Source organism: Engraulis encrasicolus, chromosome 17, assembly GCF_034702125.1.
Source record: "Engraulis encrasicolus isolate BLACKSEA-1 chromosome 17, IST_EnEncr_1.0, whole genome shotgun sequence".
Lineage (NCBI taxonomy): Eukaryota > Metazoa > Chordata > Actinopteri > Clupeiformes > Engraulidae > Engraulis > Engraulis encrasicolus.
In genome coordinates this window covers 14,171,727-14,191,689 of record NC_085873.1, presented here as the reverse complement: position 1 = coordinate 14,191,689, position 19,963 = coordinate 14,171,727, and the positions used below count along the sequence as shown (strand labels likewise).

General features: G+C 44.0%; 1 protein-coding gene across 3 annotated transcripts in view; it reads left to right on the top strand.

Annotated features, from left to right (window-relative positions):
- The first annotated feature begins 532 nt into the window (after positions 1-532).
- wu:fj29h11 (uncharacterized) overlaps positions 533-19,963 on the top strand; it is a 128,728-nt gene continuing 109,297 nt past the window's right edge. For all 3 annotated transcript variants that reach the window (XM_063221798.1, XM_063221796.1, XM_063221797.1), the window contains exons 1-11: positions 533-628; positions 1,318-1,489; positions 1,976-2,102; positions 3,696-3,829; positions 12,148-12,374; positions 12,628-12,946; positions 13,774-14,087; positions 16,804-17,299; positions 17,771-17,892; positions 18,604-18,726; positions 19,262-19,459. In XM_063221798.1, the coding sequence (XP_063077868.1) occupies positions 1,378-1,489; positions 1,976-2,102; positions 3,696-3,829; positions 12,148-12,374; positions 12,628-12,946; positions 13,774-14,087; positions 16,804-17,299; positions 17,771-17,892; positions 18,604-18,726; positions 19,262-19,459 (2,172 nt within the window). In that variant the 5' untranslated portion in view covers positions 533-628; positions 1,318-1,377. The remainder of the gene's footprint in view (positions 629-1,317; positions 1,490-1,975; positions 2,103-3,695; positions 3,830-12,147; positions 12,375-12,627; positions 12,947-13,773; positions 14,088-16,803; positions 17,300-17,770; positions 17,893-18,603; positions 18,727-19,261; positions 19,460-19,963) is intronic.

Below are 19,963 nucleotides of genomic sequence, written 5' to 3'. Positions count from 1 at the left end.
TCTTTGCACTATTTTTCAGAACCTAGACATTAGTTAATGTCCGAATCCATAGAATATTTGATACATTTTAGTCATTTTCGTACTACAAAGTAGTCTAAACATGTTTTTATGAACCTAATGACCCTTCCAATCAATTCCCCATGCTGGAATTATGTGGAAAAGTGGTCTAATTTGTCTTTGTACCATGTCTGGTTCAAAAGTTATGTGAATAGCCAAATGTCAGAAATGAAAAAATCGCTATTGCACAGTTTCCAAGATGACCTCTGAAAAACAGTCATGGGACAATTTGCAGCAATGCTAACATCTTTTATTGTTAACTAGACATATTAAGGAGTCTAAAAAAATGGGTGGCAACAACAATTACGGGGGGTGCGCGTGGACCCCCTATATTGACTAGACTAAGAGGCATATATTCTATGTATTTTCACTGAAATTAAGTGGCTTCGTATTTCACACTCCAATCCACATGATGGCGGTAAATGCATGTCCCGTTGCTGGCAAACCCCAGAAATAGCTGTGTTTTGTACGTGAAGGAGGGGATTTTTGATTTCGGCACGGATCTGCATGTCAGCTTTGCAATGAATTTAGGGTTACCTCCTTGCCATGTTCGGAGATAATTCTCCTCGAGGTAATATTTTATCAATGCATTATTAATAGAACCTTAGCATGCAATCATATGACGCTGCAGTGCACTGAAACATGATTTACCATCAAGCTAACAGCATCACTGCTAGCTCTGTTATCTGTGAACAGTGCTGATAATTACCTGCGGTTTCCCTCTAGAAACTGCGCAAGAAAGGTAACTGTGTCGCCACGCTAGGGCAGCATGGCATTAGCTAGTTTACCGGCTTTTCTCAAAGCTGCGACTGTAAATTGAAAGTCGCTGCTTACCAAAACCAGTGAACAAACGCTTATGATTGACTCATCATACATTATGTATAATTTAGCCTCGTTTGCTTTGAATGTTTCGACAATCCGGGCTGCCGGGCACAGTAGCGCATTTTCAAGTTCCACATTGTTGGGAAAAGTTTTGTTCCCAGGTGGACAAGGAGCTATCTTTGGACACAGCTAGAGCGCAAGGCGAGCTGCCATGACAACGGTTGAAATTTCATATCAGAAAAAAATGTAAAAGGCCATTAGCCCAGAGCCGTACATAGAGACTGCTATAGCATAGTTATAACTACATGGAATGACATTGATAAATCCAGTTAGAAAAATATTGGTTAATAGTGACTATTTCAGAAAAGACATTGGAGAGAATATCAATGTACGTTTATTTTCTGCATGTCAGTTAGGATTGTTTTTCTTTGATGGCAGGTGATCACAGCTTGCCCACATGCGTCCAATAGTGCCGTGCTACTGACAAGTTCGAAGGTCATGGCGTCCCGTCAGCCGAAATCCTTCTCAGCAAGGACTTTCACAAGTTCATCCTCAAAATCGCCTGGCCCAGCTGGGCTAGGGCCTGGCGCACGACAAAGTCACGAGAATGGTGAGAATGACAAACACAAGATCTAAGTTTTTTTAGTGTAACAAAATAGGTCACAGTAACCGTACCCCCATTAGGCCTATCCATTCCGTGTGCATTCTACACATCTTACTACCCCCCCCCCCCCAACACACACACACACACACACACACACACACACACACACACACACACACACACACACACACACACACACACACACACACACACACACCTTCTCACACACTCAAGGCTGACAGCAAACCACAATGTTACTTCTTAATTGACGTTGACCTGGTCCCTGACAAAAAAATCTTTGTAATAATACCCTATTCCTACACATCATTTTATTTGCAAACATCTTGACAAGCCAGAGTGTATTTTAACCTTCCAGAGCCCTCACTTGCAAAAGCAAATCCCCTGTCATAAGTAACCCTATGTTAGTTCCCTTTGTTACCCTTTGAATTACCGCAATTAATGAACGTATGTTTTATTTTTTTGACCTCCCAGAGCCCTCACTGCCTAAGCTGAAAGAGAATGTGCTGGACATGCTGCGCGCCCACCCTGATGGGGTTAACATCGCCCAGTTCCTCAGCACCTACAAGCAGCACTTCGGGCAGCAGTTGGTGCTGGGCAGGTACAGCGTTACTTCTTCATAGTTCATAAGAGACGCATGTAACTAAGGTCTTCCTGCACAGTCCACCCCTCGGGACTCGAACTTGCCACCTCCTAGTCAGCGCATCAGTTCGGGCATGGGATGCACAGCATGATACCGCTGAGCTAAAGGACCGGTCCGATAGCTCAGCGCTACTGATGCTGTATGAGGTTTCGGGAGGCAGGTTTACTAACGTTTCACGCCACACTCTGCTAGTTGGTCTCCGTTACACACACATCCTCCACATGCACGTCACGGCCAATGCTTGGGCCTAGCCTTGCCAACCATGAACTTCCACTCAATTACCATTTCCCAACACTGCATCAGGGCCAGGGCCCGGTTGCACAAAACACCTTAAGTTAAGTATTTCCCTTAAAGTCTGAGTTAAGGGTCTTGTTTTTTGCACCTTTCATGCCTTTATTTGGATAGGACAGGGAGGGAGAGACAAGGGGTTCGATCTAATATGCAGACTCCTGTCCTCGCTTGCTCACTTGCCTCCTCTTGGCCTCGTGATGACGTCACAAACCACAGAATTGTATTTGAATATCTCGCAAAAGCTCAATTGTAATGTCATTTTCTCATTTGCAAACGGGATGGTGATTGAAGAATGGTTGCCCAAAAGTTGTTGTGGCTAGGCTGACAGTGGAGAAACTTGTTTTCTCAATGGAGACAGGGGGTCAGCTAAACGTGAGGCCACAAGCACAGACCAAGAACGGAAGTCCGCATATTAGAATCTAACCAGGCAATAAGCAGGAGGAAATCATCGTGAACATGTAATGTTTGGAAGAGCGGTCCGCTAAGAGTGTTGTGGGAAACACTTCTCATACAAAAAAATCTCTTTGCATACCGTATTCAGATCAACTGCTGGCATTCCATGATGAAAAACTTTCTCACAGTGAGTTTATTGTAGTATTATTTTCATGACATGCTCACATTCTTGAACTGTTTTGGAACTATGTCAATGGTGAGCTGTGTGTCAAAAGCTCCATGAGCCACCATTTTTGTGTAAAAATGGAACATGGAGGTCAGTGGGATTAGCCTAAGGGCGCGATCACACAGAACGCGGATTTTACAGTAGGAGGCGGATGTATTCTATTGTTTGTCAATGAAAATGAGCGGATTACGCGTCTGATGTCAGCGCAAGGCGGGTTGCGGATTCTCCACCTCTCCGCGCCGGGCGGATCGAGTTGAAAAAAGTTCAACTCAAGGCGGAAAACCCGCGGCGGATTTCCAGATGTTCGATAGGAGACCGTTATCAACATTCATATCAGATTCCCTATCCAACGTTAGGAGAGCAAGGAAAGAGCTCTTCTTCTATTCATTTTACATAGATGAATGGACAAAGCATTTTGTGTATGTTTTCACATCATTTAATGACACAACACCATCGATTAGGCTACGTTGCGAGTGACAGTTGTCGTTACGTTGCCTAGTCACCGCATTCGAATAGGCAGTGGATCCGCGCTTGGTGTGGTCACTTCTGATTAATCAGCTGGATGCACATCGCGGATTGTAGGCAGAAACCCGCGTCCGGTGTGATCGCGCCCTAACTCTAGCTTCCATGTCTCTGGGCAGGTACGGTCTGGTAGGGCTACAGGATCTCTTGGTTGCCCTCGGGGACAACGTGGCCGTCCAGAGGCAAGGGGACAAGAACGTCATCACCATCTCCAGCACCGGACATTATCTGGAAGGAGTCCTCTCTGCTCAAGGTAAAGGGAGGGCGAAAAGGGTTAGACTCAAAACTTTCTCTCACCATTTTTCAAAGGAAGCAGGGAGGGAAGTGTTATTGGCCCCAGGTGCTCTCTCTGCTCTTCTCCTCTCCTTTCTCCCTCTCCACTGTCTTTGCATCAAAAGCATCAGTTGCAGTCGCAAGCGTCAGTCATCATTGTTTTCAGTTTTCACAACTCAATGAACACTTTCAGAAGCTTAATGTTTTCTCATGGAGACAGCAGTTCCTAGTCTGGGAAATCCCATGCTGCTTTGTTCCGATCTGAAAGACAGCATGGCAGCTGAGGGAGCCAATCGGAACCGGGAGGGGTGGAAAGGCTTGGCAAATGGAAGCATGCAGTTTGTTTGAATAGATACAACTGACATGATTGGCTATGTGTGCCCGATGCCCAATAAACGGCCAATTGGCCAAATCGCTAACCACATCTTGCCTATGAGAAATTGCACAGGTAGCCTCCAGACTATTTCTGTGTCTCATACATCAGGGGAAAGCATCACCTAGTGAAGGTGGGGTCTGTTGTGAAGGTGGCCGCCTTCAATATAGCCTAAAGTGCAGGGGGAAATCCTGATTTGTGTTCATAGTACAGATGCAAAAGTTTCTCCACCCCTGGCCAAGTGGTTAAGGAGACTTTAAAGCAGATTGTTACAGGTTTGAAACCCACCCTTCCACTCAGTATCTCACTCCCTGGCTGAGATGCCCTTGTGCAAGGAACATAACCCCTTACTTCTCCAGGGACTGTAGCCAATACCCTGTACCAATACCTTGTACTGTAAGTCCCTTTGGATGAAAAGCATATGGTAAGTGTAGGCCTAATGTAATGTAATTTACTGTAAAATACCAGGTACAGATCTGTCAGCACTGCAATACAATTCAAATATACATTACAGTTAAGTGAAATATTTTTGTATAGTATGGAGGTGTGTTTCTAAAATATTGCATTTACTGCAGTAAAACTGCACTATTGCTGTCAGACTGTTCCAGGGCTGCATATAATACATTACCCACTTTTACCAGGTAGCCTACCTGTTTTTCACTTTCCAGGGATGAATAATGATATGCACAATGTTTTAAAAGTGATATTGAAACTGTAGCGTCGATGATGAGCTTTAGGGCCCCCTTGGTTCTTGCGGTCACTTGGCCTGGGTCAGTGTAATCTGTCATTGAGACCACTACATTATCTTAAATAGGCCTAATAAAAGCTACACAATCTTAAATATGCTAAAAGCCTCCAGAAAATCTTAACTATACAGCCATCGGATTAAATAAATAAAAAAAAGTCCAATAAGATATGCAGCACCTGTTCCACAGATGGCACCTGGGAAAGGTTAGCCATGGCAAAATTAGATAGATAGGCCTAGATAGATAACAATGTTTTATTGTAACGTGTGTCCCATTATTGGAGTGGGAACCAAAATGTGTCAAAAAATAATAATACTGAACCAAAGCCATTGTATATTAGTCAGATTACCATGCTGGTAGCCTACACCATGCGCAACCAGCGAGCACTTTGGTCAAATACAAGCGCTGTCTATAGTCTTCAACATGTGCGTAAAGATTGCTGTCATTATTATCTTCCTACAGGGACTGCTTGGCTTGGTAAAATCAATTGTGATAGCATCTCATCGTAAAAGCTATGTGATAAGGTAGGCTTAATATTGATAGCCTAAGATTGGTCATTGTGAGCAATTCTGACCCAACGCAACGCAAAACTTAATAGGCCTAGACTATACTGCCCTACAATATCAGAACGCAGTATCTTGAAAATGGTCGAAAATGGGTTTAGACCGGAAATTGGCTTTAAAATACCTTCTTCTTCTTGTGTTAAAATTTTTCGGCCCAACTTGGTCCCGTTTCGGAAAAAAACGCAAAAAACTGATTATACTGCGCTTTGTGGTTTTAGTAGGTTACGTGGTAGGCTACGAGCCAAGAACGCAGTATAATGCGATACTGCACTTTTATACTGCACTTCTCCATTGACACCGTGGTTTTGGTGTAGACAGTAATACCACAACAGAGCGCAGTATAATGATTTTTCAGCTAAAAAGTAATGAGAATGTTGTTTTTTTTGCTTTTTTCTTGTGTGCATAAATTTTCACCCTAAAAAAGTATTATATGGAAGTGTCATCACCACTTTACCTCCAACACAGTCGCGTGGACAGAAAGGAAACTTTAAAGCCTTTTTTCTCAGTTTGGCATTTTGAATTATACTGCGTTCTGAAATTGTAGGGCAGTATAGGGTTGCCTCAAGTAAGCACAGGTAATTGGGAAGCATGGGTTCAAGAATTGACACGTTTGTTCTGTGAATGCGTTTCAACATAAACTTTCTATCGTGGGCTACATCAATGTCACCTGTCAAGTCGCGAGATCTGGACAACTTGGTGCATAGCTCCGCCTTTTGCCATTTATATAATAGCATTGGAGTCGCCATCGTTGCTTTGTATGACAAAGAAGCTCATATTTGGCACATTTTGCAACACAACGTTAGAACTGGGACTGGAAACATCCGTTGGTATAATAACAAATGAAAAAACAGCTGAATAGCCGCTCAGCAAAGCTGCTAAATTCAATTGCGTCAGATAGAACCTTATAATTCTAAACTGAAGTGCCGTTTTGCAGATAGAACTTTTTGGTTTTGGCAATTAAATGGTCAAAAATGCATAAAACCTCAAAAAACACCTTCTACCATGTTAACACATTGAATACCGGCGGTGCTCACGGAATTATGTCGTAGAATACCAGCGTTCTAAGCCCTTTTTTCCGTTTTTTTGTAGACTCACAGCTTATTATGTGATAGGGCCACTGAAATATGTTATGACTCGTTTGAAAGTGGAGACGCTGCCCTCTTAGTAGGTGAAAACTGTGTGTCTCTACGAGCTTTTATTGCCGAGTAAACCCACGCTAAACCGAAGTGGGTATCCATGGAATTCAGCTACAATCGGAGATATTGAGGTTTTTGTGAAGGGTGCGCTTCTTCAGAATGTGACGAGTTTGAAAGGGGATGAGTTGGTTTTAATCACAATTTGGTGCAAGGTTAGCTCTGACACACATCTTCCTGCACGTCAAGACACACCTCCTGCTCTAAACCACTACGACACCGGCAATCAATGCCCTTCGAAATCCACGTTTTTCACACAGACTGAACACAAGCTCTTTGCACACATGCAGAAGGTCGGACATTTGCTAAAATAGTTCCCGATGACTCCCGAAATAATAGCCCAACATTGACAACAAATCCCAATGATATGATGCTTAGATGTAGCCCATCCGATCCATATGTAGCCATCTATGCTAGCTTCTGGCTTTTCACATACAGGAAGACAGTTCAACATAGGGGTGAATACTCAAATAAACTTATCTGGTTGGCGATCAAACTTCTAAATCGGAGCGCATTACTCCAATTACAATTCGGGTGCCATTTTGATCCAAGGAGCTGGTAAAGGTCTAGGTAGCAAGCCCAGAAAGTTCAAGATACTCCTGGAACGATATACAATGGTCTCTGTGTTTACCTATTGCGTGAAGTCAGACACAATACACGCTACCGATCGTAGGCTACTAGGGAAACAACAACATAGCACGATTCACGAATACGGCAGCACACCTCCTGCTCTGTCACACTACGACACCAGCAATCGATGCCCTTTGAAATCCCCGTTTTTCACGTGGACTGATCACAAACTCTTTGCACACATGCAGAGGGTGAGACATTTGCTAAAATAGCTCCCGATGACTCCCGAAATAATAGCCCAACATTGACAACAAATCCAAATGATATGATGCTTAGATGTAGCCTAGCCCATCCGATCCGAATCATATGCGGTGGCAGATGGACACTCCCAACTGAGATCGCTCCCGGACGTGTAGTCCCAGGTGTTTCTATCACTCCCGGACGTGTAGTCCCACCCGGATCGATAGTCTGGCTAGTGGGAGCGAGCCGACAGGGGAGCGTCCTGCGTTGGGAGCGACAATCAGGGAATCATGATATGTAGCCATGCTAGCTTCTGGCTTCTCACATACAGGAAGACACAGAAACTTATCTTTTTGGCGATCAAACGTCCAAATCGGAGCGCATTACTGCAATCACATATCGGGTGCCATTTGGATCCAAGGATCTGGTAAAGGTCTTGCAAGTCCAGAAAGTTCAAGATACTCCAGGCACTATACAATGGTGTTTACCTATTGCGTGAAGTCAGAGACAACACATGCTACAGTGACCGTACTAGGGAAATCAATGCAGGCAGCGCGATAGGCGACATGGGTTGGCATCCAGACATCTTGGTAAGTTAAATTAAAATATCCAAATCATAACACTCAAACATCATAACAATCAAACAACTTTGGACTGCAAATGTTGTCATTTATGTCCATCACAGAGCTACCAAAATCACATATATTGTCCATTGAAGGGTGTAGATTCAAAATATGATATTTAAATGCAAAAACGCATTTTTACGTTTTGGTATACAACGCATGGGCGTGAAAAACGCATTAGTACGTCGTCGGTACTCAATGTGTTAAACAGTGGTACTACAACAATATGAATATGGTAATAACTCAATTTCGACAAAAATGTCAGAACCTTATAATCCTAGAGCGACGATTTGCTAGTAAAAACAAATAATAAAAACAACAACGAACATGATTGTGTCCTTACATGTGTGGGTTATTTGATGATTCCGTTGCATCTAACAACCTCAGAGCTCAGTATGTTGTTAATCTGTCTGTACTTGAAGTCTGCCTGAATAAACATAGCCCCTCTCCCTTTGGGTCATTTCACGTGAAATCCGACACATTGGGACCCGACCGACACCGATTTCAGTCATACTTGCTGTGCCCGTTAACTAGCAAGGTAGCACCCCAGAACTGCATTTGTGTGAATCTGACACCAGTATTAAGGGAAAAACAGACTAGGAAAGGTTTACATATGAGGGTAGGACACTATACATTCAGCCTTGATTTATATCAGTCAGTGTAAGTCACAAAAAGATGTCTGAGGTGTTGTTTGAAAGCTCTTTTCTGGCTCTACAAATTACATCAATAGTATGGAATACAACAACCTTCAGAATATGAATTATGAATTTGAATATTAAAAAAAATAAAAAAAAATAAATGGCCGGTTTCTTGTCTAAACATAGCCTGTAAGGTCATAAACAACACCTGAAAAATGGGATGTTTGGTTCTTTATTCATTTCAGAGAAAATGGGACATAAAGGTTGAAATGAGTTGCAATGAAGTAGTAATAGAGTAGTGTCAGGGACAGGACTGGACTGGCCATCTGGCATAATGGGCATTTTCCCGGTGGGCCCTGCACCCTCGTCGGTCCCCATTCCAGGTACTCAAAAACGTCACAGCTTCTGCCCATTGTCAATCGACACAGTGGAAGCTAGACCATTTTCAGCACTCAGAGAAGGCAGGGTTGAAAGAATGAGCTCAGTAAATGTTTTTTTAAGTGTTCAAGCATCAAAGGGTATGTTGTAGCTGTATATGATGGCAGCTAGTAGCTAGTATGTGTTGAGGAATGTATGCCGAGCACTGGAGAGGTGAAACTGAACTTCCTGCATCCTCATGGACCATCTTCATCCTTCACATATTCCGATAGACATGCTGTCATGTGATATTACTATGGTATTACTATATTATTACTAGGTGATCTGTATGATGCCATCTTTTTGAGTCCCATTATCTCTGAAATGAATAAAGAACCAAACGGCAGCATTTCAGGTGTTGTTCATGACATTGCAGGCTACGTTTAGACAAGGAACTGGCCATTTTAAAATATACATATTTTTAATTTTTCAATTTATCATAATTAATATTCTGAGGGTTGTTGTATTCCATGCTGTTGTGTAATTTTTAGAGCCAGAAAAGAGCTTTCAAATAACACCATGGACATCTTTTTGTGACTTACACTGACTGATATAATCAATGCTGAATGTATAGTGTCCTACCCTCATTTGTAAACCTTTGCTAGTCTGTTTCTCCCTTAATATTGGTGTCAGATTCACACAAATGCAGTTCTGGGGTGCTACCTTGCTACTAAACAGGCACAGCAAGTATGATTGAAATCCGTGTCGGTCGGGTCCCAAAGTGTCTGATTTCACGTGAAATGACCCCTTTCCCTTTCCCTCTCCTTTTCCTCCCCGTTCTACTGCCTCACACCCCGCCCCCCTCTGTTGTCAGAGCGAGGTCATGTGACTTCCTGGGCAGCTGTTGGTTGCTATATTAGACCTGGCAGAGCAGAGCGGGAAAGCGAAACTTGGAGCAATCAGCTGCAACCACCACCACCCCTTAGCTGCAACCACCACTGCCCCCTTAGCTCTCGGTTTTGGTTTTCTCTGTTGCCTAGTGATTGCTGCACTTCAAAGAAGCTGAGTCATGTTTGGACAAGCTCAGTCCACAACAGTGTTACAGAGCATGTTGTGACAAAATGCTGCACATAATTGTGTAGTTATAGGGAAAAACCACATCTGCGGATCTGATATGTGACTTCCCAATGTAAATGCCTCACAAGGTGGATGTGGATTTTGTCCGTTTAGATGTGGTGGGGATGGATGAAATTGCAGATCGTATGTATATGCAGATGCATGAACCATGTGCGTTCATCACACACATTTCCCTGTTTAGTAGGATCCTAAAAGCAAATAAAATGCAAGGTCACTAATAATAATTAAGCTTACACACATACTAAGATAATGCAAATAAAAAGTATACTTCTTAATGAAGTGTAATTAATAATGAATAGGAAATTTACAGATGCAAAGAGTGCTTAAGCTCTCCTCATGCTCTCAACTGTGTCATGGTTTAGGAGGTGACCGGTGACTTAAATAGATGGTTTCACTTTCGTTTCTCAAGAGTCCACTGATGTAACGGCCTGTCAGTGAGGGTTGTAAACCCAGGGAGGGGTAGGAGAGTGGAAGAAGTTTTAAGGTGGTAAGGAAACCACACACAGAACACAACATCCATTTTAGTCAGAGGAACAGAGAACAGAGAGTTGGAAAACAGTTTGCACTAGAGAGTGAGAGAGAGCGAGTTGTCATTTTGTGGTAAGTAAATAAATAACCACATTCCTCATATCTTGTCATATCGTGTCTTGCTTTTTTTCCTCCTGTTTAGGCATTTTGTAGGTTGCAATTTGTTTAATGGTTTACCCTTTGTGTTGTTATTTTGAAAGGATTTCTGTGGCAATTTTCATATTGAGGTAATATACTGTACATCTCATTTGAGCGTCACAATTGACTAACTAGATCCAGACAGCCAGCCTTTTTCTTACCACAGGGTTTGATTAGAGAACGTATACTGTACTGTTGCATATTTTATGTGGCTTTATTATATTTACCCTGAAGCTATGTACTTTTTGAAAGTTTATATGCGTGTTAGATATCACAACCATCACAAACAAAAAATGTCTCTTAGAAGCTTACAGATGGCTGGTAGTAAGCCAATGAGGAAGTAGATGACTACTGTTGCTAGGAAGTGAACATGTGGTCTCTGCTGGTGCTTGTTTTGGTGTGTCATGGGGGGTTTCTGGGTCGTAAATTGTTCCATAGTCCATAACTTTGGCAGTCATTTAGAATGCCCTAGTATGTTCTAGTATTAGTTAATAACTAATATAGGCCTAGGTGTTGTCAGTTGATCACACACGCACACACTTCTGCGCATCCACACAGGACTCTGTTCTCAATCGGACAATACATATTTGGAATAAATATTTAAAAATTTAGATGAGCTAATGCACAATGGCTAAGTTTACATGAGACATTGAATTCAGAATGAAATCATTTTTAATCTGAATAAAGCTTTATTCCACTTTGAAAACATAATTTAAACACTTTAATGTCAGTTGTAGTTTGGTCAACAACATTTTAGTAGTAGCACACGTCAGGATCGTGCTACCACAGCTAATGCCACTATTGTATGGATTAAAAAAAAATTGTGAATGATATAAGAAGGTTATTCATTGCAGTACATTAATTAACGGGTTACTAATTCATTTATGGACATTAGCTGTGGTGGTTGTACCACCTGACTTCTGAGCCCAAAAAATGTAATTGACCCAATGATACAGAGCTCCTTGAATTGGCCCAAATATATTGTTGCGCATCTTGTTGGTAACTGAAATCAAGCCCAAGATAAAAGGCAATGGCAAACCCTTTCTAGTTGATGGCCATTCTAACGTTTGGTACATGTGGTAGTTTTAGACAACAAATGCTTTAATGTGATATCATGTATAATATAATGTTTTGGTGGTTGCAGACATGTGGTCTCATTTATAATGCAATGTTTGGGTTTTGGTGATTGCAGACATGGCGGCGGATCGTAAGAAGGTGGTCAGTCTGGTGAGGCAGCACCCGGAGGGCATCCCTGTAAAGAAGCTGGCGGTGTGCTTCAGCCAGGCATACAAGCGCAACCTGACGCTGAGCGCGTTCGGATACTTCTCCATGGCCGGCTTCCTCGAGTCCTTCCAGGAGCTCGCGGTGGAGAATGAGACGGTCTTCCACCGAGCGCACCGGACCAATGCCACCCCCCAGGTACCTACCGTAGGGCCAGGAGTTGCCAACAACCTCACGATAGAATGATCAGATAGCATGCCGGAATGCAGTTGCCCGGTTCACACCAGACCATATCACCAATGAGATATGGTCCAGAGACCGCCTATTGAATTTCTCTTTGAGGAGGTGAAATTTACAATATCCCACGACCGTTTATTGGCCGTATACGTAGCCCATAGCCAATGGTGTCAGTTGCATTCAAATATACAAGTAAACTTGCCTTGCCCTACAGGTTCCCCAGACATCTCAGATGCCCTCAGCCCCAGCTGCTACGCCAACCCCTCCACCACCAGCTGCAGCCAGCGCGCAGCTTCCTCCTGCCCAGGCCCAGGTCCCCCTCCTGGTACCCCCCTCCATGGCGCTGCCGTCCTTTGGCCTGGCACCGTTCCCTGTCATGGCTGCCGCTCCCCTGCCCGGCGGCAATGTCCGTGTGCCGCTCTACATGCGCTACGCGACGGCACCGGTAGCTCTACCCATGCAGCTGGCACCGGGAGCTGCTGCCGCACAACCAACCACCGTCAATGGGGCCGTGGAGTCACTCAGCTTTTTTGGTAAACGTATCATAATCTACACTTTTCAATATTCAATATGTTTAAATTTAGTAGTATTAATTTGACTGACTGTATGCATGTGTTTTGTATTATGATGTACTATGAATAAGGCTCATCTGGGGTCACATTAAAGGTAGGGCTGGGTTCAAAAGATCGAATCGCCATCCAATATCGATTCACGTTCGAAAAGTGTGATATCGATTCACAACTTTGAGGATCAATTTTTTTGCTGATGATTACAGGTGCCATTTTTTCAACCACATCTTGTAGCTTTCTTCCACATCCACGTAGACTACATGCAAAAATGCACACAGCCTTTTCAAGTAAATGGTGCCAGTGTTTTCCTTTCTCTCATACCAAGTTTCCCACTTTTTTCTCTCATACCAAGGTATTTCATGTTTGTGTGGGTATGAAAGGTTGAGATATTTAGGTATTTATAGCCGGTCTTAGAATTTTAGGCATAAATGGGTTAAAGTGACAACCCAGCAATACAGAAGATCCATATTGAATCGAATCGTGGATCGAATTGGATCGTGACCTTCTGGAATCGAATCGATCCAGGAAATTTGAATCGATTCCCAGCCCTAATTAAAGGAAAAGTCAGCTATTGTATCGACATTACTGTATGTCAGATGTGACCAGAGAAAAGCATAACCAAATCCAGTAAAAAGATTTGATGGATATTACAGTTGTGACTAAAGTAAAGCATAGCTAGCTACTTAAAATCCAGTATTTTTATGTTGTATATAATATTGTATTACCGGTATTTATTTCTCTGCATGGTAAAACTTACTGTTGTTCATTCTTTGTCCCATGTGCGATGCCAGGAGGCAGCAGAGACCAGAGCCCTGTGGCCTGGACGAGGGAGACTCCGTCCCCCATCAGGCCAACTTCGCCCGTCAGGGCCACTCCCTCCCCACTCCGACCAACCTCACCCCCCCTGAGGGCAACCTCCCCCCTGCCACAACCTCACACCCAGCTTCAGGCACGGCATCTCATCCATCCCCAATACCCCAGTCCCTTGATGCAGGCCCAGGCACTAGCTCAACCCGTCACTCTGGAAGCTCTGGAGGCCTCCATGATGAACGGCCTGGCCGCTGGCGACTTTCCACCACTAGGTGCCGCCAAACCCACAAGCAAGGTTTGAAAAAAAAACAAAAAACATTACATTACATCACGGTGCATTTTGCAGATGCTTTTATCCAAAGCGACTTACAATCGAGGACAAATTACCACAAATTATCATTATTATTCACTTGTGTTATCACAGTTATGCACAAATATAGCACATATAGTATAGTTTTCCCCCTATGAGTGTGGTGCGTGCGTGCGTACTTGAATCAGTGTTTCCCACAGAAATTTTGGAAACTATGGGGGCAGCCGGGATTTTTTGGGGGGGCGGAGGGGCGGCATTGCGCCGGCCATTTGAAAGGGGGGTTGCTGCGGCGTGGAAATTCACGTGATGTAAATGCAAAACGGCAAAACAATGAGTATGGGAGAACAACGTATGACCAAAGAGGGTGGAGTAATAAAGAGGCTTCGAAACCCGCCCACCCAATGCAAAAGTGTGTGCTCAAGTTGGGTCTCCTAAGGGGGCGTTGTCCCCTCCTTCTTCTTCTATTTTTGAGATGTTTGCACAAGAAGTGCGCTACCGCCATCTACAGTGCTAAGGGGACTCCATTTATTCTCAACCTGAGGACTCCGAAGGTCTCCTAACCGAAGGTCTCCTAAAGGGGCGTTCACCCTACAGAAAGTGGATACCAGAAATGAACTGAAATGACTTATCTCTGTCTAGAGTATCTCTGGTATGACATTGGCGCATGGAGAAACTATAGGCCTACATTTCAGCCATTAAAATGCAGTACAGTGAATAATTTCTGTTTGTAACACACTTTTCATTCGTCCCACATGCAGGGGTCTATGCAATGAAAAAAAAAATAGAAGCACAGACAAGAATTTAGGAGCACTGTGAAATTGTTAACGCACAGACAAAAAAAAGGTCTAAGAGAGTAGGCTATGCCTTTTTCCTCCACACACATAGGCGTACACTTTCTACACGAGGGGTGCTGGTCACAGGGCCAGTTTTTCAAATTTTCTCCCAGTAAAATATTACACATTTATGTCTATATTCACATTCATTACACATTCATTTCTATATGCAGCCCGGTGTCTCCTCTGCTGTGTCAATGAAGGCCTGTCGCCTAACTCATTATCATGCAACTGGAAAACAAAGCCTGGGGAGTGTCAGTTAACTCATCCCAACTGTTCCTTCGCTGAAGGTTTTTTATTGCGCCCAAACCCAAGTTAACAACTTGACTAGGCTTTTGATCCCTCTGTCTTTCAAGCACCCATGTTTTTCTCTATAGGATGTATTTACTCCAGGAAGAAAATGCGAAGGAAATCGTTTCTCAAATCGTTTTTTAAAAAAACGGAAATCGTATAATAACTAGGGGTGGGCATAGATTATTTTTCTTAATCTAGATTAATCTCACTGTAATTATGAAATGAATCTAGATTAATCTATATCAAATTGGCTCATTCAGAATGGGCACGCTAGCGAATAATGACGATTTAAACTATCTAAAGACTAAATCGTCTAAAGATCTAAACTAAAGACTATTTAAACAAAATGACCTCAACAATTTAGCATTNCTAATGGGCAGAGAGAAAGAGAGAGAGAGAGAGAGAGAGGGAGGGAGAGAGAGAGAGATAATCTGCCACTGACTGTTAAAAAGGGCAGTGGCTCCTTTAGAGAGGGAGGAGCTGCGCAGCAGGTACAGCAAAGTCAGAGCCAGGCTACTAGATTTCCAGAGCTAGTTCTAGACCCTAAAGCACTGGCCCACATCGATTTGACCTAAACCTGACAGTTGTTCTCTGCGTTAATGCCAGCGGAGTTACAACTCCGAATGAATGCAGTTTGCAACAACAAAAATGTCAAGCGCGACAACCGCGAGGTTGGCTATATCAAGCGCAATAACCGCGAGGTGTACCGTCTGACATGAGTCGCAAATGCGCGATCATAACACAAACATTCAGCGAGAGTAGATGTTGACAGTTTCAGTTTGACAATCTTCAAAATGTAGGCCTATATCACACAGAATGTTTTGCAATTATGGCGCAGGCAAGATTTCTGGAACAGGACTGTTGTTTGTGTTCCATGCAATGCGTGAGTAAATGTAGGCTATGTTGGGCTGGTACACTATAACGTCTGCTTCACCTCAAACAATAACGTCTCTCTAGTCTACCACTTATGAAAAAGCACTAAAACAACACCTACCACGGCAGAGAGATTAATGTGTACAGCATGCAAACACTGTTCGTATTTAGTAGGTCTGCTGAGCAACAGGTGGAGAGGCGAAGCGACTGGAGGGCAGTCTGAAAGCGTCTGTCAATCGAACGCTATGGTGACGCGCATCCCCAAACCCCAAATCCATATTTTGAGAATAGATTAACGTGCGATATTTTCTTTGTCGCGCGATAAGAGTCTCACATTATCGCAGCACGTTAACGCCGATAACGGCCCACCACTAGAAAAAAGTAAAACAAATTATATATATTATTATTTTATTTTTTTAAATACATTTTCGGAAACTATGGCGGCTACATTTAAACTATGGCGGTGCGCCATAGTTTCCTCAATGTATGGGAAACACTGTGAATGTTTGGATGTGTGTGGTTGTGTGGGATATGTGTGAGGTTTTAGTGCAATTTTTTGAAGTCCCCAAGGATAATGTCCTTTTTTAATCTTGGTTATTTATTACTCAGCAATAAATGGGCTACTTTTCATTTCTATTTATGGTAGTACTTGTTGTTAGAATGGCAAAATAAGAGATTGCATTCTATCTGTATTATTCAAGGCAGAAGAACGTCGGCAGAAGATGGCGGCAGCAGCATCATCATCGGCAGGAGCAGCATCGGCAGGAGCAGCAGCAGCAGCAGCAGCAGCCGTGTCCGGGCCTTCGGTGAAGACAGCAACCGGGAAAGTGGCGTCATCAGCGACGGGGAAAGCGACGTCATCAGCGACGGGGAAAGCGGCGACTGCATCAACAACAGCAGCAGCAGCAGCAGCAGCATCAGGGCCGGTGGTGAAAGCATCAGAGGCACCATCAACAGCAGCTCCATCAGGGGTGGCGGGAAAAGCAGCAGCAGCAGCAGCAGCAGCAGCAGCGGCGGCCCCAGTGACAGGCAAAGCAGCCACGGCGGCGGCGATAGCGGTGGCGATGACGGCCAAGGAGCAAGAGCGGGAACGCGAGCGGGAGAGCGCGGTGGTGTTCCACGAGGGGTACCACGCACAGCTCCGGGAGCAGCACGGTGCCAACGTCAGGGCAGCCGAGGCTCTGGAGGACTACGAGGGTATTATTATTATGATTGTTACTGTTGTTGTTACTATTGTTGTTATTATTATTTTATTATTATGTTTACCATGCTCAGTGGAGGGAACAGTATCGCGCTAACATCAGGGCAGCTGCGGCTCTGGTAATCATGAAAGCTCACCTGGGAAACTCTAATTGTCATTGGCTACATCCACATACTCTAGTAGTTGGGAGTCGAATCGTCTTTTTTCCATATTGGCCAGCGGTATTATGATGTTTTCCACATGGCTTACTGCAAGTGGTAGCAGCAAGGCTCATCATGTTGTGATGTTTTCTATATGGTTTCATTTTCATTCATCGTTATTTCATTGTTATAATCTTCAGCTGGATGTTAAATTCCTCTGCTGGATCGAAACGTTGCAGTTTTAAAAAATGAAATAAAGTTTGTTATTGGAGCTAATGCCCAGTGTGTGGACTACTTCATCACACTGTTTTCTATGGCCTATTGTAGGAGGCAGCAAGGCTCGTCGCGTGGCCAGGAAGAGCAACATGACTGCAGAGGAGATCGACAGCCTGGCTGAGGACGTCATCAGATCCCTGGCCTCCAGAGGAGAGCTAGTCACCGTGGAGAGGGTGAGGATGCTTGCTGAAACATGCTTTCCTCTTTGGACTCAACGGGAAGGCTGCCCACAAGGTTGAGGAGTGTGTTTATTAGGAGTGTGTTAGCAATTTTTTACCATTGTTCCAAAAGCGTTTTGGTGAGGTCATATGTTGATGTTGGTTGAGAAGGCCTGGCTTTAAGTCTCTGCTCTAATACATCTCCAAGGTGTTCTATAAAGTCTTTTTTTCTTAACTAAATGTTGCCTGCAGACTATCCATCACCAGGTTAACACCTCTTACTGTATATGTTAACTTAGCCAGGTTTATTGATTTGCAATGTTATTGAAATATATTAAATTACACTTAGCTGACACCTTTTTTCCATCCAAAGTGACTTACGGTTATTTACTGGCTATTGGTCACAGTCCCTGGAGTAATGTGGGGTTAGATGCCTTTCTCAAAGGCACATCAGCCATGGATGGCAGGCTAGGGCGGGGTAGGGCTGGTATTAGAAAATGCAACCATTTGGGGGCGCTGTGGCACAGCGCGCTAAGGCAACCCACATTTGGGGTTGCATGCTCACGGGGAACCCGGTTCGAGTCTGGACGGGGTCATTTCCCGATCCTCCCCGTCTCCCTGTCCCACTCGCTTCCTGCCTCCATCTCACTATCCCACTCTTCCTATCCTGTCATTTAGAAAATGCAACCATTGACCATGTGTTTTTGTTTGCTCCCGTTTGGCCAGGTGGAGAGCCAGGTGTGTGACATCCTGCAGGTGCATTCCCTGCAGTCGGTGAAGATCTACACGCGCTTACCTGCCATTATCAAGCTGCTGAGGGCCATCAAGGAGATCAACATGTTCATCGAGGTAGCACACCTGGGACTCCTTATATCAAAATAGATCAGCTCGATCTTATTTTTAGATTCTTAGATTATTTTGACGATTTTGTACAATGACCACCCTACTGGCAAAACCAGCCTGGCTTCTATAGTTAAAAGCCGCCTGTCGAGGCTGAGCTACTCCAACAGAAATCCGATAGAAGCCCTTTGATGGTTGTAGCACAAACCGTTGCAAATTTGTTAGGAATCACTTGATTAAATGGCGGGGTGATACGATATAGTTATTAATGTACTGCAATCTTGGGCATGTGACATGTCGCGTTAGGGAATAGATGAATACACCGTAGACTTTACGATTTCTTCGGGCTTCCCGTGCTGTGTCGCTAAGAAATAATGTGTGTGTGTGTGTGTGTGTGTGTGTGTGTGTGTGTGTGTGTGTGTGTGTGTGTGTGTGTGTGTGTGTGTGTGTGTGTGTGTGTGTGTGTGTGTGTGTGTGTGTGTGTGTGTGTGTGTGTGTGTGTGTGTGTGTGTGTGTGTGTGTGTCTTTGCGCGTCTCTCTCCAGGCGATGAATGCCGTGTCAGCGGTGTGTACCCTGTATGAGCTGGGCCAGGCTCTGGCGGCCCTGCAGAACAGGAAGCGCTTTGAGGAGCTGCATCTCGGGCCGCTCTGCAAGATCCCCCTCATACACAAGATGTTTAAAGTGGACCCCAACATGGCCGACGAGGACATCCACCGCATCGAGACCGTCGACATCCTCAGGGTGGGTGGCACTTACTGTCTCAATATATGTTTCTGTAAGTCACGCCCTTCTACTTCCGGCCCAAAACTGCAAAATTTTGAATGGGAGTGAATGGATTGAGTCAAGCTAAATTCTGATTCCGTTTGGCGTGTGCTCTGGATTTCACATATGATAGCAGTGAAATTGAAAGGTTTGGATTGGTGTCGTGAGACCACTCATTTTCGGCAGGCAAGGAAGGTCATTTTAGATTTTGTGCGAAACAGGATAAGAGACTACAACGTGCACCTCACGTATTTGACGTGAACCGAGGCTAAAGGTGCACAGCCAGCCCCTACTGCTACACCGTGGCTGAAGTGGCTTCACATCAGACATTCAACTTCTATTGTGTAGTCCAAATAATTACATATTTTTGCATGCACACAACTCACCCCATAAAGATACAGAACATGATTTAGAACACTCGATGTGAGGACATACACAGCTGGTGTCAATACCCATACCAGTTAAAGGAACAGTCCACCGTGT